General features: G+C 33.6%; 1 protein-coding gene, 1 long non-coding RNA gene and 1 pseudogene across 2 annotated transcripts; 1 reads left to right on the top strand and 2 right to left on the bottom strand.

Moving 5' to 3' along the window:
* Positions 1 to 6215: 6215 nt before the first annotated feature.
* LOC144424358 (uncharacterized) lies at positions 6216 to 7748 on the bottom strand. The gene is made up of 3 exons (XR_013476651.1): positions 7606 to 7748; positions 7014 to 7085; positions 6216 to 6925 (listed from the first exon to the last, which is right to left on the bottom strand). It is a non-coding gene; the product is annotated as an uncharacterized LOC144424358 (long non-coding RNA).
* An 829-nt stretch (positions 7749 to 8577) lies between these two features.
* LOC120330923 (long-chain specific acyl-CoA dehydrogenase, mitochondrial pseudogene) lies at positions 8578 to 10284 on the top strand (annotated as a pseudogene).
* A 155-nt stretch (positions 10285 to 10439) lies between these two features.
* On the bottom strand, positions 10440 to 24613 carry LOC120330922 (protein argonaute-2-like). Its single transcript, XM_039397912.2, has 18 exons — positions 24402 to 24613; positions 23830 to 24025; positions 23277 to 23397; positions 21851 to 22032; positions 21329 to 21465; positions 20741 to 20886; positions 20506 to 20669; positions 19876 to 20011; positions 19270 to 19371; positions 18815 to 18883; positions 18601 to 18729; positions 18079 to 18277; positions 17324 to 17483; positions 16982 to 17072; positions 16258 to 16452; positions 15078 to 15314; positions 14491 to 14690; positions 10440 to 13969 (listed from the first exon to the last, which is right to left on the bottom strand). The coding sequence occupies exons 1-18, from the start codon at positions 24523 to 24525 to the stop codon at positions 13849 to 13851; spliced, it is 2709 nt and encodes a 902-aa protein (XP_039253846.2). The 5' UTR covers positions 24526 to 24613; the 3' UTR covers positions 10440 to 13848.
* Positions 24614 to 26239: the final 1626 nt, after the last annotated feature.

The following is a 26239-nucleotide window of genomic DNA, read 5'->3' as shown; positions in this document are numbered from 1 at the left end:
TTCAGGGTGGAAGGAAACGCTGAAAAACCAGTACTGGTTATCGAGCAGCGACACCCTAGGTGGGGTCTAACACAGCATGACGAAATAACATGAAATAGAAAGCTTAAAATGAATATGAATGAAAAAGCAAAATAATCACACTAAATAAAATTGTATATTGGAAACGTCCAAGTATCCAGCAAATTTTCGGGAAATCCAGAGTCTCTCGTTAATATGAAAATAGTCTAAACTAAAAAAGGCAATCACACTTCTGCATATGTACTCGGCACTCTTTTAATAGTAGATTACTTATAGCAATGATTTACCATTATACACACAGCACAAAAATACAGGTATTACATAATTACACTGAGACTAAATACTCAAAAGGAGACTTCCACAAACCCATTGTTATTTCATTCAATTGCAATGGAACAAATCTCAGAAAAATTTGAAATGAACCAATAACCAAGGTTAAGACTCAAATGGAAGATTTATAGGAAAATTGGTCACTTTAACAAATAATATTTTCATTATATCAGTGGGTATCAGCCTATTGAGAACAGTTTAGTATAATTGGATTTGGTAAGGACATTTACTGGATACGTGACGAGATACAGATGAAAAAATGACTAAAAGGTAGATATATACAAGAAATAAAATCGCAAGAGCAAACTAAAGTGTCAGTGGGCTTACACTTACAATATTGAATGAAATCATTGTTCTTTAGCTAAAAAAAACTTTTTCCTGTGGTAGTTAAAATCGGTAACGCGTATCACCAGACAAAGCCTCTGCACTTATTGATGAGCGCAGTGAGCAACCGACATTTTTAGGAAGGCAGGGGTTGCTTGAAATTTGTAGGCATGTAACATAAAATTCTTGCTCAAGCTTATTTACAAGTTATAGGCGGCAATAATTTAAAAATCAAGACCTTGTATTAGTTGTATCACCAATACAATAAAATATTGCTGTACCGATCTAAAATTCAATCTCTCATTAGGCCATAAAGCAAATAAAATTGATTGTGTTGCTTCTAAATTGAGTGTTAATCGATATTATATTGACAATGACATTTTGGGATAATATGTTATAATGAATATTAAATAATTTCATTAGGTACACGTTGCAATAATATGACATAAAAAGCAAAGACGATTCGATTCATTCACTCCTGCGAAAAAAAATTCAGTCAAAATCTAAAATCAAGATTACATGATGGAAAAATACACAATTGAAGACACAATGAAGGACATCAAAATATTGGCTACTGCTCTCTCAAAGCATTGACAATGACGGTACTCAGCACATATATTTTCCAACTAGCTACTCTATTCAACCAATGATAAACAATCATGGAGTTAACCGATTTTCACAATGTCTGATTTACATATAAAAAATCAGTCCAATATAGGTGTGACAACAATCGAAGCAGGAATAAAAAAGCTTACATTCAGCAAAAAAGCTTGTGTGATAAAAAAAAGTACAACCTAAAATTCGAACCACAATTTTTCCACAAAAATTAGGAAATGCCACCAAGAAATTTGCCACTGACTAGAGAAGGCTATTACGCATGACAAATGGGTGGCCACTTTTGAAGTGTGAAAGAATAAAAATCTACCAAATTGTAAGTCATAAATACACAAATTAATGCTACAAATTTAACCATAAGCAGAGCAGTTAGGAAAACAAACATACTTTCGCATCCACGTTTAAACAACACAAATGAAATCAGAAAAAGTGTATCTGACAGTAACGGTCTCTATTGGAAGCAAGGGGCAGATAAATTAAAAAAAATACCATGACATGTAATTCAGCATTGTAGTAGGAGTTGAAATTCAAAATGTTTTGTTTCCAAGCGTTGAAATATTTGCTGGATAAAATCACACGATTTTTGAGAATGAGCATTTGAGAGGTGTGTTATTTTCTTTTATTAAAATTCATTTGAGCTGCGTTTAGTTTTCAAATTAATTTGGATATAGTTTTAAATCATCAAAGAGCCAAAAAATTGTGACAAAGAATGTAACATACCCTCAATCTCAAAAGACTTAAGTGTCGGACCTTTCTAAGCAATCAGTACTGATTTAATTTTGCATTTTTATTGATATCATGATACTAAATTTTTTTTTTTTTTAATTTTGCAATGATAATTGATAATGTCATGGTGCTAATTTACTAAAAGATTTATTGAAAAAAAATCTCAACAACACCCTTAACATACTCTTAGTTGAAGAAAATTATAAATTCACGATGAGGAAGATATTTCATTAGTTTAGTTCAAACGGACTGGCACATATACGAATGATAGAGAATTTCTAGAGCGTTTCCATCAGTGAGAAAATATTTGGGCACTTTATTACATGAAGATATAGGCTCTGAGAATGGACGTTTCTACAGTCATCTTTAACAGCACATGGAATGAATGACTGAATTGTTTTCATATTTCAAAATAGAATGCGATAGAATATAATTTTCATAATTTAACTGATTAATGGAGTAAAACATCCACACTTGAATCTCAAATGACACAATGGAAAATTCTGAGTCGACTCGTTTTCAATTTGGCACGTACAGCTTAATCAAAGATCAAATAATTGGTCATCGATATAGGAGGTACAATTATTAATAATGTTTATGAAGGCAGCAAGTCTTGCAAAAATGGGAGAATGTTGAGTAAGTTTGCGGTAACGAGAATATCACAAACGCTCAGATTTATGTCCTGGGAATTGTTAGTCTGTATAGGTAAATGTATGTAGTAAATAAAAACAGTAGTTGACAAAATTCAACTGTTTCAAGCTCAATTAAGAACACAGTAAAGAGAGATTTATTTATTTGTCATATCGTGTAAGAATGAAGTGTCATGTGTGAAGTTTTTAACGTCTTCCTGACGTGTTTCAAAGTTTTGTATTTCAGGCTATAAAGGAGAGATAGAAATGACATGTTTAGACTTCGGCAACAGCGAGTGAGAACAAAGAAAATATCGGCTTCTTTGGGCATAATAAAAACTAAACGGAAGAACGAAGAATGGAAATGTAAATTTAGCTAATCACAGGTTCAAACGGCAGTGCAATTGCTCCTGCTTTGTGGACGATGTCGTATAAAACATGGCATTTTTATCGCTTGCAATAAATAAGTCGCTTCCAATAAATTGCGTCACCTCATCACAGATACATTGGTACATTAAAAACAACACATGAAAACCAACAGCTTTCTTTATAGTGCACTTCGTGGCTGATCTGGCAGATCAATCAATCTTTGCACAAAAAACGAAAGACATCGTTTTAAGCAAAATACATGTTGCGTCCAGTGTTGGGATGAACGATAACTGCTTTTGCCATCGCTTGAAATTGTGCAGTAGCATCGTGTTGAGAGAATCCACTTTGGTGAGAAGAACCTTCGCCACTGGAATGAGTTCATAAAAAATTATATTCAAAAATTATAAAAACGATCACACATTAACTTGAATGCTTGGTTAACTTGATTGGATAGTTATGTGCAAGAGGATTGCTGGACTCCTCGCCGCCGTAGGGTGGTTCACGTAACCGCCGTTAGGTTACCAATATTACTAGCAGACTATTGAAAATATGAACACCAAACGCTATTAATATCTTCAAAAACTTAATACAGGACGAACGTTTTTTCGTAATAACCCACTTTCAAGTGCATGTTTGGGAGCTACTTCCCTACACAACACTGCAAGAGAGAGGGATTCTCCGACATTTAAAATTGAAAAATATAATATTGCGCTTATTTGATCGCATTCAGTCTTGAGCTGCCAGTACACGCTAGATAAAATATCGAAGTTAAGGATATTTTTGATATTATTGCGATAACTATTGTTTGACAGCCTTTGAGTGACATGTAGAGTATGGTCAAGAAGACCTTAGCAATATATGGTGCACATCCACCAGTCAAAAGATATGAATTAAATGATCACAAAAATTTTTGCCAGGCTCTATAATATATGATATATACCATCTCTATCGTTATTATTATAGACAGGGCGATAAAGAAAATTGCGGAGAACTGCCTTTAATAAAAATAAATCAATGACATTAAACAACATGATAGGCAACTCTGACGTCACTCCATAAGGCTACAGGCAAAAGATTGTATTTCATGATACGCTCCAATGCACATATTTCTCGTCGCCTTTCGCGACCGTTTTCCGCTCGCCTTTGCTACTCGGCGTTTTCTTTACGTGTAGTACCTGCCTTTTTGCGCCTGTAACAAGAGAAAATAATCCTTATATCTAAGAAGTTTTGCTCACTTGGAAAGCTGGAATTGCAGACAAGCTGCGAAGAGTAATTCTGCACATCATAGACGTTTTTTTTTATCAGAGAATATTACAAACGCGATAGCGTAAAGATATGTTTGGAACATTTTGCAGATAATGACAAAGTTCAAAGTTAATAATTTTAATGTTTGCGCTTGAACATTGAAATTTCATTTAAAGAGGGTGTCATACAAAACAGCAAAACTGTTTTTACTTCTTTTTACGGTGCTGTGATACAATTCCATAACACAATGTTTGCACCTATCGAACTGCTTGTTTTAGTAGGTGAATTTCTTAGACATATTACATATTCAGCTAATCGTAGGTAACATTTCTGGTACATAATGCACCGTAGATAGGTTTGTGTCTGAATTTAGCTCATAGCTCACTAATTAATATTATCTTCGATGCAGGAGGTTGCAGGGCTAAATTCAACTTTCAGCCTTACCGATCACCTGACAATGCTCATTTAGTTTGGCTCGAGCAAGTCCTCTTGAAAGACTTGTGTGAATGGGAACTACCTATATGTTTTGCCTTCCTCCGATTTTAGGAGAAAATTTATTCTGAGGGATTTCGCATATAATTCTCATTGATTGTTGGCTGTTTATAATTTCTATTAATTGTGAATTCTGATTATAATAAAGAGTTAAAAAAATTTTTACGTAATTTACTGGCACCTTTTCCTTGTCAATACTCGAAGATGAGGTAATAAACAAGACAATACATTTATGTCATCTGGAAGCAAAATATGCACACTAATTAAAAGTTTGACACATTGAGATAATACACCATGACAGAAAATACAAGTTAAAGATGTATATGACCATCACATGGTAATTAAAATTAAAAAAAATAATAATAGGGGCTGTGGAGTATGGAAAGTTCAAGACAAAGAAAAGAACAAAAGTTCATAGCTCATAAACTCCCAATTTTGCCCCCATTGCTTTGTGAGGGCCAATATATTCCGGGTGGGTGAATTTGTTTACCTTTATGATAGCAACGATTTTGTATTTAATATAGCGAGATTTTTTTCAATTTATTTAAAGTGATATTATTTCCCAAAGCAATGCTTGAATCGTGTAGAGTAGATTAGTGGTGTCAAACACATGGGTTTTCGAGAGCCGCATTGCATTTTGAAAATTGTATAAAGGGCCGCAAACAGTTTTTGATAATGTATACTTGAAAGATAGTTTCAGTTTGTGACATACATTGTGATGCAACTAAACAGTTGAATTAAGTTTTATTAGTTTCTTCAATTTCAAATGCAATTACATATTAATATTTGCATTCCACTATTATTGCAAGTTACTGTATTTTTTACAAAAGATCATAAAATTCTATGTACAACCATCAAAATCATTTTTGAACAAGCTTTGGATAAGGAAAGAATAATACATACACTTAATCGAAATATATGGACCTAAAATTGACAAAAATACTACAGTATAAACTCAATGTCTTTTTAATTACATTTGTCCTGACGTTTGGCATCTTTTATGTGTCACCAGCATACTAAGGCCAGGCTGAAATGATTTTATAGTACCAACTCTAACTCACGAGGTCACATGATCATGGGTTAATCTGGATCTTTGCGAATGCTTAAATAATTCCAGTAATGCAAAAAAAGTTACTTTTATCATTTCATGTATAGATCAGTAAAAAAACAAATGACAGATTTTTCCGACAAGACATTTCGCGCCACATTGCGTGGCATAGGATTGCTCGAATTATTATTGATTTTTAATAACTAAGTCGTTGTATAATTATATTAATATACAAACACATGGAAACTTTCTGTTCGAAGTTGCTCTTCGAATTTGTCATATTGACTGCTGAGCTTATTGTGTTTTTTCATTGTACTGATGGAAATATGACAAATTAAACAGAATTCTTCTTTGCTTCAGAATTTTTTGAAATGCAGAAATATTGCAACTCCTATTTTCTTCGAAAACCTTGCCACCTTCTTCATGTACTTGCGTTTAATTTATTCACTCAAGTGTTTTATTCAAGTATTCTTTTGCTAGCTTGATGTGTATTCTTAATTGGGTCAAAATGTGAACAAAAAAAATTGATTTTCCAAAACTACTTTCAGTAAATTGTTTTCTGTGTGAATAATCAATTTCACTTTAAAAGGTTTGAAAAATCTATTACATTTAGATAAAAAAAACTTCCAAAATACTATTAGAATTATTGTTAGGCGTTCGAGGGCCGCACTGGAAGTTCTCTGGGACCGCGAGTTTGACATCCCTGGTCTAGATTAAAGTTGGCTAAAATATATAACAGTATTTTATCGTGTATCATGACTATACCCTTTCCTGAATTTCTTCTATAGTACTACCAAAAGTTGATGAACCAAATATAACACAGGTGTAGTGAGTGACCCGTAATCCTCATTTTCCAAAGCTGTTTTAAGTATGTCTGACGTGTTTTGTGCCCTTTTACAAACAAAACCGCTTATGGAATTTTACGCTTTGGAATTTTTAGTTATTTCCTCAAGCCCTGCAAGATATGGGGGCCATACACAACTCTACCGGAGGGTCAAATGTGTTTGCATGCCTCTATAGGTTGTTCTTCTATTGCAAACATTTATGGAGTACTCTAATTATATTCCTTGGAATCACACTGTCACTGATATGTCGCCAGACTTCTGATATCTCTCCTCTGCTAGTTGTCCTGTGAATAAATAATATGAAATTGAGGTTAGACGAATAGTTGAAAGTTTTGCTTTATGTCGGCTTAATTTTTTGATTGATAAACTTACTATTTTTGCTGTTGCTTCTTGTGCTACAGGAGTCTCACAATGCTTAGACAGGTTTGTCCACAACTTCCACATCTGAAGAAAGAGAGGAGATTTATTAATCTTCGTTAAGAATAAATAAAGCAGTCTATATGATTTAGAATGAAAAAGATAATAAATCCAATATCTCATGTTTTATGTAAAAAATGTTTTACTGAATTTGGTATATAAACCAATTAATAAAGGGTTTAGTCAGAAAATTACAAGCATTCGTGGCTCCAAATACTTGAGAGATCAGACTATACAATATAGTCCGGTATGATTGAATGTTAGGTGAACTTGTTAACCCTTTGATTCAATACGCAAATAAAAGTGAATGAGCAATAGTAAGTTACAGCGATGAGTATATATCCTCACTGATTAAAAAAAATCTAAATGAAGGTGCATGAACTATTTGAAACCATAAGGGGTAACTGAATATGCAATTTCGGCAAATGGGCAACTACGTACCGTACTGAATTAATAACTTCGTAGAATTTGACAAAAGCTGGTTTTCCCACATGTACTTAACAGTGCGATGCCCGGGTGTGATATACAACAATGGTATTTACCTTACCTTTTTCCAATTTCTTTTTACCTCAACCTTCCAAAATACCATTAAAATCGACAACAACTGTCAAAGCAGGCACGAACATCATTCGTGCTATGCCTTGAAAGCAGCACACATCCGCTCGTTTTCGTCTCGTCAAGTATGTGCATTGGAGCGTGCTATCAGATACGATCTTCGGCCAAAAATGCCGGAGTTGCGCATCATGTTGTTTAATGTCATTGACTGTTGACTTATTGTTTAATGTCATTGAATAAATATATACAGCAAAACTAAACTGAAACATTTTCCAGTGTGATTATGATTAATGGAGTATTCAAATATTTCATCAGAATTAATATGAATTTCAATTCTCGTACCGGCAAATGGGCTTGACCTCAAACAAAATATAATCCATACAAGACTCTCTGTTTGCCGATACGGTACGCCGCGTTATTATTACAAATACCCATTGTAGGATATAGCATTGATAGACGAATATCTAGATACATTGGCGTAAATGCGTGATCAATCATTAACAATATTTTAGCAGATGTATTCTCATAAAACTCAGTTGACTTCTTTACAAACAGCTCATAATATTACAGTAAATCTTGTAGTTGAGGAGGTTTACCGATTTGGCAATGATCAGAATGTCTGCAAACGCATCAGTAGCGACTATGATCATGACAAGATAGTTTTTTGTAGTTCTAAACCAAAGTAGTCATTATTCCTTATTTAATATTGTTATATAGAATCGTAAAATATTGCTTGTTATATAGAATCGTGAAATTGACGTCATACGTTTAAATTACTCTCGATCTAGTGTAATTCTCACATTACCTTTGTTCCAGTGAAAGCTAACTCGCTAAACTCGTCCACTCGTTCAACACAAAAGTACTACACGTCATAATTCAATATTATTCTCGGGATAACCGGACGTTACGTCCGACGTCTCAAGTTAAATGCCGCCCGTGAGATGCTTGAGAGAAACAGGCCGGAGGGATATATACATATTTTTTTCTTTCCACCAAGTGTGTTTGAGTTGAGGTATATTTCCTTTACTCTCATTTTCGCAACGCCAAGCGTTATGTTTTATGGAATATTCAAACCTTTTATAGAATTCAACTTTTCTATGGCTAAGGTGTTAGCATCTGTAAGACCGATTTTGTTTTTGGTCCAAACGGTCAAAACCTCCCGGTGTCTTGGTATAAGAACGATATCCTCGGATTTTCGACCAGAACCTTGCCAAAGTGAAAAGTTGACTGATATTGGAACACGTAGAATATTTCAGAGTGAGCATGATATATTTCGATCAACTGTGCGAAAATTTTTTCGAGACCACGTTGTTCCGTTTCATTCTCAATGGGAAGAAGATGGAGAAATAGATCGAGAATGCTGGATTAAAGCTGGCGAGGCAGGTATATTGGGCGTGAGCACTCCTTTGGAAAAAGGCGGCTTAGGCGGAGACTGGCTTTCTGCGGTCATCATACAAGAGGAGCAATATTATTGTAACTGCCCGGGTCCTGGTTTCGGATTGCATTCGGAAATTGCAATGCCGTACATTGCCAATCATGGCACTCCTGAACAAATCCAAAAATATATACCCGATATGACTGTAGGAAGAAAAATAGGTGCAGTTGCCATGACCGAACCCAGTGCTGGGAGTGATCTACAGGGCATAAAAACAACAGCGACCAAAGACGACAACGGATGGATTCTCAATGGTAGTAAAACTTTTATCACAAATGGGATACAATCAGATATCATTGTTGTGGTTGCATTGACGAATAAAAAAGCTAAATCGGCAGCTCATGGACTAAGTTTGGTTCTGGTTGACCGAGATACTCCAGGATTCACCCGAGGTAAAAAACTCAAAAAAATGGGATTCAAAGCACAAGACACGGCTGAACTGTTTTTTGATGATTGTAGACTTCCAGAAGACGCGATTCTAGGCGGGGAATCGGGATTAAATAAAGGGTTTTTCATATTGATGCAAGAGTTACCGCAAGAACGACTAGGAATCGCAAATATCTCCATGTCCGCATGTGAGTTTATGTTTGAAGAAACGAGAGAATATGTCAAACAACGAAAGGCCTTTGGGAAACGCATTGCAGATTTGCAAACAATTCAACACAATCTGGCGGAATTGAAAACCGAAATTAGTGTTGCACGGGCATTCATAGATCGTTGTAACGAGCTCCACAATGTCGGGAAGTTGGATTCTTCTACTGCGTCAATGGCAAAGTATTGGGCAACTGATCTGAATAACAAATCAGCGTACAGATTTCAGCAAATGTTTGGTGGTGCCGGATACATGTGGGAATATCCGATCGCAAGAGCCTACGTTGACGCGCGCCTAAAATCGATATATGGAGGAAGTAATGAAATCATGAAAGAACTAATTGCAAGACAAATTGTGAAAGACTGATGATTGAATACAGACAACACTTATCTGCCTTATTTTTATTAATTGTGAAAAAATGAATTATTTGTTTATTAGTTGAAATAGGGCGAGACCTTATCTGGTTTAACTCAAACAACAAACCAGATTCAAATATATGTCTGGAACTACGTTTCCAAAATATTTGTCTTGACACGATCCTGATACAAACAGTTTGCTAGAGGCCTAAATCGCCGTCTCTTTACAGCTGTGATCGTTTAATTTCTTCAAACTTAGTCGGCGTCATGCATAAATAATTTTATACATAAAGATGAGTTGCTTGTTTATGTGTATGTATACATGAAAATACCCCCAAAACAAATAAAACGTCTGGCATGAAAGCGGATGTCAATTGACAGGTGATAACTCGTTCGTCAGAAACGCCCAAGTCTAAACTAAAAAAGGCAATCACACTTCTGCATATGTACTCGGCTCTCTTTTAATAGTAGATTTCTTATAGCAATGATTTACCATTACACACACAGCACAAAAATACAGTTATTACATAATTACACTGAGACTAAATACTCAAAAGGAGACTTTCACAAACCTATTATTATTTCATTCAATTGCAATGGAACAAATCTCAGAAAAGTTTGAAATGAACCAATAACCAAAGTTAAGACTCAAATGGAAGATTTATAGGAAAGTTGGTCACTTTAACAAATAATATTTTCATTATATCAGTGGGTATCAGCCTATTGAGAACAGTTTAGTATAATTGGATTTGGTAAGGACATTTACTGGATACGTGACGAGATACAGATGAAAAAATGACTAAAAGGTAGATATATACAAGCACTAAAATCGCAAGAGCAAACTAAAGTGTCAGTGGGCTTACACTTACAATATTGAATAAAATCATTGTTCTTTAGCTAAAAAAACTTCTTCCTGTGCTAGTTAAAATCGGTAACGCGTATCACCAGACAAAGCCTCTGCACTTATTGATGAGCGCAGTGAGCAACCGACATTTTTAGGAAGGCAGGGGTTGCTTGAAATTTGAGCTTTGCCTGGCGTGCGTTTTCAGCAAAAACATCGTATTGAATTGAATATATATGTCAAAGTAAATCACGGATCTACACTGATGAAAAATTATACAGCGACGGCTGTAAAGTGCTATTGACAGATATTTAAATAGGGAGACATTTTCAATAATGTCTGGTTAATTTCCAGACAAGGAAACTAACTACCTTTAAAATGTCCTTGTGCACAAATAAAGACTGAAAATTTTTGTTAGTATAGGCATGTAACATAAAATTCTTGCTCAAGCTTATTTACAAGTTATGGGCGGCAATAATTTAAAAATCAAACCTTGTATTAGTCGTATAACCAATACAATAAAATATTGCTGTACCGATCTAAAAATCAATCTCTCATTAGGCCATAAAGCAAATAAAAATTGATTGTGTTGCTTCTAAATTGAGTGTTAATCGATATTATATTGACAATGACATTTAGGGATAATATTTAATATGTTATGATGAATATTGAATAACTTCATTAGGTACATGTTGCAATAATATGACATAGAAAGCAAAGACGATTCATTCACTCCTGCGAAAAAAAAAATTCAGTCAAAATCTAAAATCGAGATTACATGATGGAAAAATACACAATTGAAGACACAATGAAGGACATCAAATATTGGCTACTGCTCTCTCTCAAAGCATTGACAATGACGGTACTCAGCCACATATATTTTCCAACTAGCTACTCTATTCAACCAACGATAAACAATCATGGAGTTAACCGATTTTCACAATGTCTGATTTACATATAATAAATCAGTCCAATATAGGTGTGACAACAATCGAAGCAGGAATAAAAAAGCTTACATTCAGCAAAAAAGCTTGTGTGATAAAAAAAAAGTACAACCTAAAATTCGAACCACAATTTTTCCACAAAAATTAGGAAATGCCACCAAAAAATTTGCCACTGACTAGAGAAGGCTATAACGCATGACAAATGGGTGGCCACTTTTGAAGTGTGAAAGAATAAAAATCTACCAAATTGTAAGTCATAAATACACAAATTAATGCTACAAATTTAACCATAAGCAGAGCAGTTAGGGAAACAAACATACTTTCGCATCTACGTTTAAACAACACAAATGAAATTAGAAAAAGTGTATCTGACAGTAACGGTCTCTATTGGAAGCAAGGGGCAGATAAATTTAAAAAAATACCATGACATGTAATTCAGCATTGTAGTAGGAGTTGAAATTCAAAAAGTTTTGTTTCCAAGCGTTGAAATATTTGCTGGATAAAATCACGCGATTTCTGAGAATGAGATGGAGCATTTGAGAGGTGTGTTATTTTCTTTTATTAAAATTCATTTGAGCTGCGTTTAGTTTTAAAAATTAAAATTAATTTGGATATAGTTTTAAATCATCAAAAAGCCAAAAAATTGTGACAAAGAATGTAACATACCCTCAATCTCAAAAGACTTAAGTGTCGGACCTTTCTAAGCAATCAGTATGATTTAGTTTTGCGTTTTTATTGATATCATGATACTAAATTTTTTTTTTTTTTAATTTTGCAATGATAATTGATAATGTCATGGTGCTAATTTACTGAAAAATTTATTGAAAAAAAATCTCAACAACACCCTTAACATACTCTTAGTTGAAGAAAATTATAAATTCACGATGAGGAAGATATTTCATTAGTTTAGTTCAAACGGACTGGCACATATACGAATGATAGAGAATTTCTAGAGCGTTTCCATCAGTGAGAAAATATTTGGGCACTTTATTACATGAAGATATGGGCTCTGAAAATGGACGTTTCTACAGTCATCTTTAACAGCACATGGAATGAATGACTGAATTGTTTTCATATTTCAAAATAGAATGCGATGGAATATAATTTCCATAATTTAACTGATTAATGGGGTAAAACATCCACACTTGAATCTCAAATGACACAATGGAAAATTCTGGGTCGACTCGTTTTCAATTTGGCACGTACAGCTTAATCAAAGATCAAATAATTGGTCATCGATATGGGAGGTACAATTATGAATAATGTTTATGAAGGCAGCAAGTCTTGCAAAAATTGGAGAATGTTGAGTAAGTTTGCGGTAACGAGAATATCACAAACGCTCAGATTTATGTCCTGGGAATTGTTAGTCTGTATAGGTAAATGTATGTAGTAAATAAAAACAGTAGTTGACAAAATTCAACTGTTTCAAGCTCAATTAAGAACACAGTAAAGAGAGATTTATTTATTTGTCATATCGTGTAAGAATGAAGTGCCATGTGTGAAGTTTTTAACGTCTTCCTGACGTGTTTCAAAGTTTTGTATTTCAGGCTATAAAGGAGAGATAGAAATGACATGTTTAGACTTCGGCAACAGCGAATGAGAACAAAGAAAATATCGGCTTCTTTGGGCATAATAAAAACTAAACGGAAGAACGAAGAATGGAAATGTAAATTTAGCTAATCACAGGTTCAAACGGCACTGCAATTGCTCCTGCTATGTGGACGATGTCGTATAAAATATGGCATTTTTATCGCTTGCAATAAATTACGTCACCTCATCACAGATACATTGGTACATTAAAAACAACACATGAAAACAAATAAGCTAGGCACCGTGTTACGTTAGGTTGGCCATGTGTAAGGATTACTACTAGATCATGCTGAAAGATTCTATATTCATAATAAAAGCAAAAATAATTAGGTCATTGTGAGCGATTGTGGTTACTTATTAAATTTTTGATATAGAGTCGATCCAAACAAAAGTAGCATACAGCTTTCTTTATAGTGCACTTCGTGGCTGATCTGGCAGATCAATCAATCTTTGCACAAAAAACGAAAGACATCTTTTTCAAGCAAAATACATGTTGCGTCCAGTGTTGGGATGAACGATAACTGCTTTTGCCATCGCTTGAAATTGTGCAGTAGCATCGTGTTGAGAGAATCCACTTTGGTGAGAAGAACCTTCGCCACTGGAATGAGTTCATAAAAAATTATATTCAGAAATTATAAAAACGATCATACATTAACTTGAATGCTATATCACTAAAATATATCCAATTCATTTCACAAATTAGCTTAATCACACACATATATATATTATATATAAACTAAATCAGAAATTAAAATTTTTATCAAACTGATTTGTTGTATGAATTGTTTCGTGTAGGTGAAGTTGGAAGAAAGCCATTATTATTTTTTCTTCCCAATTTCTTTGGGTCCTACATGCCTGATATTTAACCCAAAATTTCGCTACATTTATAAATAACATTCAGTACCATTTTTACATTTGACTGGAATTTTCCTAACCTTGCGATGGCCATATTGGGCATTTGCATTTTGTGTCTATATATTTGAACATAGATTTTTTACTATTTATAAATGTATAAATTTTTCATATTTAACTAGATGTTCACTTCCTCTGGGCGATATTCACAAATACCTTAACCATCGTTCGTCAACTGATTTAGTTTAGGAAAGTAATTTAGCCTACCTGTCATAATCCTTGTCGACTAGATGATATCTGGCACGGAATGCTACAAGATGAGCATAGTAAGCTGGAGCAGGGATGGACACAGATCTTGTACATCGAACGTAAGTGTGACATAGCTGGTATGTCAGTATCTGGAGATCATCTGCTGTAAAACTGTTATCATCCCAAAGTACATGATAATGAGATGGTCTTGAAGTCCCCTATAGATGGTACAAATATTGAATTGTTAAAGATTGTGAACCTGGTGTACAGTCATGCATACATGCAACAGACAGTAGACAGCGCAACAACAAAATTTATTAAAAATAACAGGGACATACCCATGCCCACGATTTACCCAGTGTGTAATAAAAATGTGTAAGCTATGCTGAGATGGAGACCTGTCCTTCTAAAGGCATAAGATCTCCTTTTCTATCAGTGACAGCATTAGCAAAGCCATTTTCGTATACCAGGTCAATCTTATTTTCTATGAGATTGCAAAAGATACAAATCTTTTAAAACTTGACTTGTGTTGTGTAATCTATTATTAATGGGATTTCCTTTTTTTTACAAAGCTGGCGAGAGACGATAGTCTGTTCAAATCTCACCTGAATTCCAGCATGACTGCACAAGTAGAAATCAAATTCAGTAGGATGGCAGATTCCCAAATCAACTGTTGTACCGGCAGGAATGTTTCCGCTCTTTCCAATCTTATCTTCCTTGTTACGACAAAACAGACGAGTATGATGGCGTTTTTGCACGATTATAAATGTGATTCCTGGTTGATATCCGACCTCAAGTTTGGTGCAAGCTTCTCGAATGGCCCTTAGTTCGTGAGACAACACCTGAGAAAAAGAAAATGATTGGGATTACTTTATTTACAAGCGAAATCTTTCTGGTTTGGCATCGCTTTTTTGGCATCCCCCAGAGCGAGGGGATTTAAACGCGAGATTAGCCAAATATAAGTCGAATGAGTACAATACTTTTGATAGCAACTATAGTCGGCAATCTTGTATCATTCTTCTACTACCTTTGTTTTGAGCAAATTTGCAAAAAATTTAAACATTTTTAAACATATAATCATAGATGTCTGAAATGAATAGTTTATTTAAATAAATTCAAGTTTCACTTTAGTCAGTGTTGTAAATTATTGATTTCGGAATAATGTAATATATTTCATCGCTAGAAGTTATTACTTATCGATCTTTAGATATACGCGATATCTCACGAAGGCGTGGTTGAATCTGCTCCAAATTTTGCATGTGCAAGTGCACTCATCATATCTCGGACCAGAAGCCTATTGATTTTGGATGAATTATGTCATTTAATTAGCGATTTAATATTTAATTAGTGATGGGACACGCGGTGTCACTATAGAGTCATGAATCGAAACCACAGTTTCGATCGATAAGTCTTCGGTCTCCGACCAATATTCTCGTTTTAAAACTTATTGGCACCTGACAATCATACTAAGTATATGCTTCATTCAAATTCAGATAGGAATCAAAAAGAGAAAAGGTAATGAGGCTATGCATATTTTCTTTTCTGTAATTTAGTGTCTTATTCCTATGAATATACCACAATTTTAGTCGCCCTAAATGGCATAATTTCGAATAATAAATTTTTTTCGAAATAATCTATTATTCAGTTTTGGTCATCTTTGCTACAAATAAGTCTTGCATGTCTGGACTGCCTTCAGAATCGTGACCTTGACTCTGTAAAGCCAGAAAACACTCTTGAACAAATTTTTTTTTCAAGTTAATTATTCAAGAAAGACTTATTTATTACCTGATTAAATTGTCCTTCCGACACACCATCACGATACATGATGACTCTGACAGGTTTGTAGTGTGTTGCTCGATAAAATTCAATCATCAGGTCTCTGACCATCGTACTGAGATCCTGGATTATTTCTTGACGATGTTGTTGAACACGGACAGTAGCACAGTAACGAGATGGATGGGCATCCATACTCCCTACGACCTATAATGTTTTCAAATTTCGAATTGATAGAAAGTTAGAAGAGTAAAATGGTTTTTGTCATAAATATGCTTCAACAAACTACTTATTTTTTATTCTCATTTGTGAATCAGTTGACTGAACATATTTCAGACATATCGAAGATCAAGGACGTTAACCAGTCAAAAGACAAGGTGTCTCATTTTTTCATACATTAAATTTTAATTCAAGCAGAGCTACTGTTCAAAGAAAAGTCCAAGTGGTACTTATATGGAAAAAATAAAACTGAAATGCTAGAAGTTCCGTAAATTGAATAGATATTGCTGTTATATATTGATAGAATAAATATTAAATGGCTTTGGTTATTAAAATAACAGATTGTTTTCAAAATTATTCAACTATTGAAATGTATGTAATTTACTATTTCTGTTATTTCATGTTTCAATTACAAACCAAAACAGTCAAAACGACTAAAACATCGCTTCTTCTAAAAGTGGCGAAATAAAATCACAATTCACACCACAACATAACACAAAAAATACAATAAGCTTACAGCAGCAATAGATGGCTTCCTCATATCACCAGCTGGTGGATGTGTGACGTCTGCACCGAAGAATATCACAGGTTCATTGAATACAGTCGGCCTAAAGGAAAGAATAAAATTGAATAGATTTGCAAAGTAACCACAAAAACACCATTGTTCATGGAAGATGCATTGTCAAACAAATATATTGTGTAAAATTAAAAGGTTATTTTCCTTATCTCTGTAACTGTAAAATATTATCGAAACTTAAAACTATGTGTCACCTTAGGCTGATAGCTTTGAACTACCGTAGTTAAAATTCCTTCCTTGACTCTCAAATTTTCTATAGATTATCAAAAAAGAAACACCAACCTGATGCTTGGAACCAGAATGTTGTTGACTCCTCCTAGTTTGACGTTGATTTTCAGGCATAAGTTGGATAAAGTTTGAGGAGAAGTTCTAGTGACATTTTTCATTTGTACACATTGAGTTGCGATTCCGAGAAGAGTGTCACCAACTCTTTTCACTTCAGCTAAAAAATAAATGTTTTAATTATTAACCAAGAAACAGAGTCATATGCCCAGATAACAATGTCATCACTGGTTTTAAACAAAGAGCCACTTAAGTAGGTACATATAAGTACAAAATACATAGCATATGTTACAGCTAATGAGCCAACTCAGTCAATGAGCCAGGGCCAATTTATAGCACTAAAAAGAGGATTACTCCATATTACTGCCCAATACACAGAGGCAGAAAAATTGTGTTACTTAATTTCTCGGTTCGTCAGTGACGCACTAATTATTTTTGATTCTATTTTAATACCCTTTTAGTGTCAATGCCCTTTCTAACTCTCTTTGGCATATTTACAGTACAAGTGCCAAAGCCAAAGTGCCCGGTTTTCGTGATTTATTACATGTGATAATGCGGCAACGTAAAATATAATAATCATATCAAAGATATTCAAGATTTAGCGCGCAAAAGTCGATTTGTGACAATTGATGGCATCCTCCTTTTCGGTAATTTCTAATAAGCCTACCTAAGAAAATACAGCCAAATAATTGGGTACAGAAAATCACTTATTAGCCGGGAAATTATGGATCAACCACTTAATGATCTGAACTAACCATAAACAGGAGTTTTCCCAGGAAGAACGACTACAATTAACTGCAATGCTTTGAATTCGTGGCAGAGATGCCTGAATAAAGGTTCAACTTGATCAGATCCTTGGGCGTATTTACAAAAGACCGGTGTTCCCTTGATTGGCATTCCAGCATCTTCGGATATTCTTTGTAACTGCTTGATAAATTGTCTAAGATGCTGATCCTGTGTAAAAATTGAGATGAAAAACGTAAGGAACACGTTAATGAAACTTTGCAAGAAAAATCCTATTCATACCTTAAATGAAACGACAAATAAACTTCAGTGATTTTATAACTGATTTATCAGACTTCTCAATTTTTCTGCAAATCAAAACTATTGTTTTTTTCTCAAATTCCATATATCAATGTACTATTACCGAATTATTCATATAAAAAAGATATTCTACATCTACACTTTTGCAGAAGTTATTCAGAAATTTATGAGTTCTGTTTTAGATGTCTCGCATTACACATTATTGATATTAATTGTCCTGAAACTATACTTACAGTACACATTCTTTGATGGGCAAAGCAAGCAATTGCCCAAACTTCAATACTAATTCCCGCATGAAATTGTTTTCCTCTCATATCCCAGACTCCCTGATTTGGAGTTGCTTGCATTCTGTTTTCAAATTGCTGTAAAGGGTTTGAAATGTTTAATTAAAGTACAATACAAATGTCATAGGCAGATTACAAAAACGAATATTGAATATCAACTTACATCCCCTCCATATTGAATCTTGGGTGGCGGCAAAACCCGACCTCTGACCTCCGTCATTTCATCAATAACCTGTATTATTGATTAAAAGATAATTGCTTCTATTCAGAGTCATTAAAATACAAAAACAAATCTAATTTATATCTACGCCAGAAAATGCAATTTCTTTGTGGACAATCATACCCTTCAACAATAATTCGACATGTAATGTGTAAGTTACGTTAGTTCATATCAATAGTTCATTATCAATAGTATCATTAGTTCATATAAATACTGTGATGTTTCAATCGAAAGTTACTTTAAGAAGCATGGGAATACAACAAAATGCAATTTCTTTGTGGACAATCACAATAACAATTCGGCATGTAATGTGTAAGTTACGTAGCCATCATTAGTTCATATAAATACTGTGATGATCGAAAGTTATTTTAATGAGCATGGAAATACAAGACACTTACCTGAATGCCAAATTCTTTGACGTAAGGATCTCTGTTGAATTGAGCCTTTTTCACCAAGTTGGCAATTTCATTTTCACGATCTGGAGCAGATCTTGCAGTAGCCTATAACAACATAATTTCATTTATTAGGCAGAAATCTATACTAGGATCATCACAACAATTAGAAAAAAAAAAACTTAAAAGAAACAGGAAAGTCAACACTTAATAGTTATAACTAGTCAAAAGTTTAAACTAAGGTAGGTAGGTAGATTTAATTAAATTTCAAGTTGTGGTAAAATGATCTTTTTATTAAAATTTTTCCAAACTTCAACTATGAAATACTGAAACATACCGTAATTATACTGGTCATAATATTACATAATATACAAATTAAAATTTCGCTTGGGGCATGATATAGAGCAGATAAACTACTACTTGTTTTTTAAACATGTTATTGAAATTCCATTGAAGCACTCATAACGACAAAACGACATAACATTTGAGGCAAAAAAAAAAATCTTTAACCAGACTGTAATAGTACTTGACAAATTTTTCTTGGAATTTCCAGGGTATTTTTCGAAGGTATCTTAGTTTTTTAATTTGAATCGAGCACTCAAACATACATACCTTAATCATGGTTGAGGTTTGGATATCAGTTAATTTCTTGATGCATCTCTGTCCAGCAACAATATTACAAACTTCAATAGGAAGATATGTATGCTTCTGTTCCTGACCCACTTGTAAGCAAGGTAGGAATGGAAACCTTAACAATCAAGTACAAAAACATTCACAATAAACAGAATATCGTGAAAAAATGATACAAACTTAAAGCAATTACAGTGAAAAAAAAAACAATTTCCAGGCTGTGCTTATTTTCCGCATTATCAAAAACCTAACTAAGTTGTTGTTTTACTTTTCCTTATTTCCTAAATATCTTCAAAAAACAGAATTATCAACTCTTCTAATATATAACATGTTGGGTTTATTAAATAAATGCATAGAGCTTAAATTTACTAATGCAGAATAGTTGTGATGAACATTGTTTCAATTGGTCCTCGTTGCCATATGTCAGATGATCAATCATAATGATAGATTTTTAAACGAAAATAGTCTAAAATTCTTCTTAAATCATATATCAATTTTGAATGTACTGATACTCAATTATCCCATTCATTTTAGACATCCTGGATGTCATTTACAATTATAAAACACAAACAGGTATCACCCAATCAACAGACAATTGGAAAGTTGACTTACGATAAAGTACGCTGATGTTTTTCCTGGAAGTATCGAGCGACAGTACATTCTATGGTTTGTCCTGATTCAAGTTGCAATGGAAATGTTTGATGAGAAGCAGCACGTCGAGTAACATTGCACACTCTGTACTTTCGTTTTGCCGATCCACAGTGGGTTATTTCAACCTTAAAAAAAGTTGATTTATTACATTTCTGGATTTCCTTTCTTTTGAAGCGAACAGAAGACAAAAAAATACCTTCAATCCTTTAATCTCTTTTGTAAATTTGACTCTTTGAGAGTCTGTCAAACTTCTAATCATGTGTAAATCATCACGGTGAATCTCTAACACTTCACATAGGAAATCAACGCAAGACTGAGCTTTGTAGAAAGCAGTGGCAGAAACTAAATGAAGAATAGATTCAATGAAAATATGATAACAAAAGCAAAAAGCAATTCAAAATCATAAATAAGTTCTCATATACATTTGCCTGCCACAGACTTACGAGTCTATCAAATATGAAAATATGTTACTATAGGGATATAATATAATCCCACATTAAAAAATTTGAACTTGAAATACATGGAAACTAAGGCAAATGTCAAAACAGCATTCCCACAAATTGAAATAGGCTAAAATAATAAACTCTGTCAGGCCCGATTTTTTTTTTAACAAATAAAAGTCTTCTAGCGACTTCAGCTTTATTAAGCACTGACAATTTGAAATTGAATAAATTTGTCTAGTATTTGCGAGTAAGAAATTTTAACGAGTGAAACTCCAAGTGTGTGGTCGATAACATTCCAAGCCAATTATTAATGGTTATATATAGGCTATACGTTAATGTACCATCAATATTTAGCATCATCTTCCATTGCGAAGGCCTCATAGATTGATGAAAACCAAACCAAACTTCTCTTCCATGTCCAAGAGATGGAGTTGATGTTTCTGGAGATGAAAAGAATGATCGACCGACAGGTGTATATCTAGAAAAAAATGCAGTATTTATTAAATTATCTTATACGGAAATATAAAGGTAGAATGAATGATAGCAATTTGCACTTTCTTTTGAGGCCAAAGAGGTGAATAATGAATTGTCATGAGAAATGGCTAAAAACTGAAACGTTCAAAAACATGATTTACATGACTAATTTTTGAAAATCTGTCAAAACTACTTTAAAAGCAGGCAGACAGTTGGTATGCACAATTGTTAAATATTAACAAATTGGAACATAATAAAACATTTAGTTAGACAGAGTAGACAAATAAAATGAAAACCTCAAGTTTTAATAATATCCATCCCAAACAACCATAGACAATTTCATGTTGCTATGGATGTATGCGCACAAATAAAAGAACAAGTACACTCACTTCATGGAAGGTAAATGACGCATGACAACGTCTAACGCCTGCACAGTTTCAAATGGAATCCCATGCATTTTTCCATCCAATGCCAATTTCAATGAATAGAGAGATACACGAGCGCACCATTTTATTGCAACCCGAAAAGTACGATCTTTGCCTTCCCCAGGTAATGTCACCTCCACTTCAAGCTATAAACAAAAAGTAAAAGAAATATTAGATGCTTTCAAAGTCACCCTTGTATATTACAATAGGTAATAATAGTTCAAACTTGATGATCAATAAAGATTCATTGACAATATTCATTTATATAGGATCTAACAATGAAGATCTATGCACTGTCAGTCACATGATCACATCAGCACTTTTAATCCCATGAATATGATTGATAATGATAATATTGATCAGCAGAAGTCATGTAGAATTGGTGTGGTCAAGTACTTTAGAGTAAAAATTACAATACAGTTATGTGCCAATGCTAAAAATTTTCAGGTAATCTAACTAATCTTAAAAATTATTAAGTCATATTTTATTCGTTTGATTTTCGGTAAAGATAAAATCATTTTTTGAGCAGTTATGTAACTAGTAATATAGAATAGATAATAATCTATTCAGATTTAAGACACATGACGAAATATTTTGACTGAATTAAATTACGATAGATTGTTTGATATTGCAAGTTTCCCAACAAATATAATAATTATAAATATGGTGGTAACAACAGCAACAACACCCTAAATATCAGGGCCCAAACCATTACCGACTAGCACACAAGTAATTATTAATATTCGGTCTGTATTTTAATTTCTAAAATGTCAATAAAATCACACCCCATGCGCTATGACTACTTAGTCATAGACACACAACCAAATAAGAGAAAACAAAATCAGACAATGTTTTAGGTTTATTTTGACCCGATTCCCAAGATATTTTAGTTGATGATATCATAGAATACGAAAATTCTTGAAAAAACAATATATAAAAGACAAGCTTATGTGCTGGCATTTTCACCATTGATAAATACAAGGGGCTTTTCTAAAAAAATGTTAGAGAACCGATACTGGAGTAAACATTCACATTCAGCATATGCTATAAACACAAAAGCAGACACTTCCTCATTCGAATTCTGACGCAATGCTCGTGAAAAAGGGCAATGTTTCAATTGTTTACCATCGTGTAAATACTTCAGATTCAAAAACATAGTAATTTTATAATATTATACGATAAAATGGGTATTTAAATACAACTCTCCATTGTCCATAATCTTTGAAAACATCATAATACTAACTAGAACCCAGAAACCCAACACATATTGTTGAAATTTCAATGTCCCAACAAATAAATAATTTAAATATTCAAAGAATTTCGAACTTATGAAAGTGGTTTCATATTCACTCTATACATATATTTTGAATGAAAAAAAAAATGTATGAACCTTCTGATTATCAATAGGCAGTGGCTGTGCTGTGTAGAGGTTTTTACGGCCATCAAACACTGGATTTCTGTCTTGGAAGATTGCAGTACGATAATTTCCCACCATTGTTTCAATAATTTCTCTGAAAGTTGAAAATGCATAATGAAGAATACTCAATAAAACATTTGAGGTTTTACGGAAACTCGATAATATAATATCAACTATCAATACTATGGACTTATATAAAATACTTATATTTTCATCTAATATTGAGTTTCTGTAAAACCTCAAATCTATAACAAAGAAAAATTACCGTAACAAGCAAATCGTTAAGAGGAATTCTGAATACTGATCAGTATAACAGAAGAATAAAGCAAATATTCGAAATTTCTTATAGCTTCAATTATGATTAAAAAAAAAAACATGTAAAACTGAGTAAGGTTGAGTTGAAAAATTGTTTTAATTAAAAAACAACAACAACAGAAGTTTAAATACCAAAATTTAATGCTAGAATTGGCACTCTTCTATCTTCACTAAAATAAGAAAATCAAAAAATATACGCTCAATTAACTACCTGTTTACTCTCCTTGGGCATTTGTCTGGATGGATATCAATGTCATAATGATGAATATCTCCATTAGGAATGGATACTTTAAAATAATTTGCTTTCAGCCAGATTGGTTTTCCAATCTGACCCACATTTGGACGGGCTGGTGCTTGGAAGTCTATGGCTTTTGACGTACCAACAATCGGAAACCTTGGATCCCCAACTACAAAAATAAGCGTTATTTTGAATATAAAATAAAGACATAACTAGAAAAAAGAAAGACGAAACACAATCTGAACGTTTGTATATATTTCCAATTTTTTTTATTTTTAGGAGTAAATTGAAAACAATTTTATTAGAAAATATGATCACATGGGACACCAAAAACATTTTAATTCAGACAAAATAAATAAACCATATTCGACTTCTTATAACTGCGAGAATAAATAAAATTAAGTATCCAGTTAATTTTATAAATGTACATTAAACTGCTATAATATTTCAGTCAAACATAACCTAAATTAGGACACATCAGATAAGACAAATCTGAAAAATGTAAGCATAAGGTATTGAATAATATTTGAAATGAAACTGTTTACCTGCAGGTCTGACTGGAGGGGTAACTGCAGTTGGAGCAGCAGCAACTGGTGTAGGGGGCTGTTGCTGTGTTCCTGCTGTCGTGGGTTGGTATTGTGGGTTAAATGACTGCTGAGGAGTGAACATTTTGCAGTCTTTTACTGCTTGAGCAGTTGCTTTTTTGAGGTAAAATTTAAAATATTCCAATAATATAAAATTTGCTGTAAAACACAATTCAGTTCTGTATTTGTACCAGAAGTATAATCAGATACAATTACTGTACCAAAGTTAGTATAAGTAAATTATATTAATGCATTCTCTTATCAACGTTATATCGGACTAAGAACTATGATAGGTCTAATTTAGTTTAGTGGCATAACCATTTTTGCATATGTTATTCCTAACGCTCATCTGATTACGCCAACCAAGAAATACATCACTATGTCATGATCAAGTCAGAGCTTGCCAAAGATCGCTCAAATGGTCTGCGTCTATGATAATGATCTCACTAACGCCAGCCGCCCAGCGGCCTGTCGCATATCGGGATAGTTACAATGAGAAAAAGAAAGAGAATTTGGCTGTGTATACGACATAGCTTGCTCGATTCCGGGTGATCGTCTGCGTGTATTGGACGACTGTCTGTATAGTAACGTTATTTTTGGATGACGAAGTCAGATCAGATGAAGATTTGGAATGACATAATATGCAAATATGAGATGATGATAAGAGCAGCCTGAGACATTTACGATGAAGCCATGGCCATTGAATAATTCTGAAACCAAATAACGAATTATACCACATCTCTGCTTTTTGACTTCATTTGAATTACAGAATCAGATTGCCTGTTTGAATTGAATATATCCAGATATCAGTTTATAGCAAATTTTAATTATAGAATTACAGTAGGTCACAGTTCTCCAATTCCAAGATGTCCCAACATTCAATAAAACAAACGCTCAATTTGTCTCTGAAATGAGGGCGTATGGCACGACGGCAGATCACACCGTGCTTGTCTCAATGATAATCTAAATTAATCACGACGTGGCTGTCACATGACCGAAATTGCTTTTTTGCTAAAAACTGTTGAATGCTACTGTAAAATTATTTTTTAACCTATGGTAAATCAGATTCTTTTTTCCAAAAAATCCAATAGTGACATTTTTTGATTGAGCTTCTTTTCCGTTTGTTGTCGGTATGGAGGCCGAGACTGTCTGGTAGAGAAGAGGTTTGCAATCGCAGTTATAATTGACGTCTTTTAATGTGGAAGTTATCCTTGGTATCGGAGAGCTGTGCCGTACTGAATTAGTAAGCCAGCCAGACATGTGGGACTAGACTGAGGCCTGATTTAAAAGAAAAATTTTAAAGTTCAGAAGTTGCATTTTCGGGCAATTGTATTTATCCTAATTACCAAAACCACATTCAGACATTCATCAATCTATTTCATACTAGCCTACATTTTCTCAAAACTATTTACAGCTTCATATTGGTAACTCAGTAACTGGTCTAATACCAGAATACAGTTACAATAATATGGTACATAAAAACTGACTGAAATAATAATTAGTCAGCAAAAGATAACTCCGTAGATAATGTCAGGTTATTATCACTTTCAACTTCTGAACTAAAATCTAGACTGCCAGAAAATTGTTATATCCAATTTCAGAATTTGGCGATCCTTACAAAATTATTAATACTGTAATATGGCGTGGCGAAATTTTATTTTGTTTTTTATTTTGTTTATATATTTTTCTTTTTACTGGGCGATATATCTTGTTTCTCCAGTTTTAGAGTTTCGTTTTACCATTTTAGATTTACAACAACTAGACAACCTGTCAAAGTAACACCGTGCGGTACACTCAGA

The sequence above is a fragment of the Styela clava genome, chromosome 6 (genome assembly GCF_964204865.1).
Source record: "Styela clava chromosome 6, kaStyClav1.hap1.2, whole genome shotgun sequence".
Taxonomy (NCBI): domain Eukaryota; kingdom Metazoa; phylum Chordata; class Ascidiacea; order Stolidobranchia; family Styelidae; genus Styela; species Styela clava.
The sequence above is the reverse complement of the archived record's forward strand: the minus strand, read 5'-3'. Positions and strand labels throughout refer to the sequence as shown.

Excerpts from the sequence above, each read along its gene's own strand:
- LOC120330922 (XM_039397912.2), bottom strand. The coding sequence starts at position 24,525 with ATGTTCACTCCTCAGCAGTCATTTAACCCACAATACCAACCCACGACA. Across the intron at positions 19,372-19,875 it reads AAACCTCAACCATGATTAAG|GCTACTGCAAGATCTGCTCC; the intron begins GTATGTATGTTT and ends ATGTTGTTATAG. Across the intron at positions 16,453-16,981 it reads GGAAGCCATCTATTGCTGCT|GTCGTAGGGAGTATGGATGC; the intron begins GTAAGCTTATTG and ends AAAACATTATAG.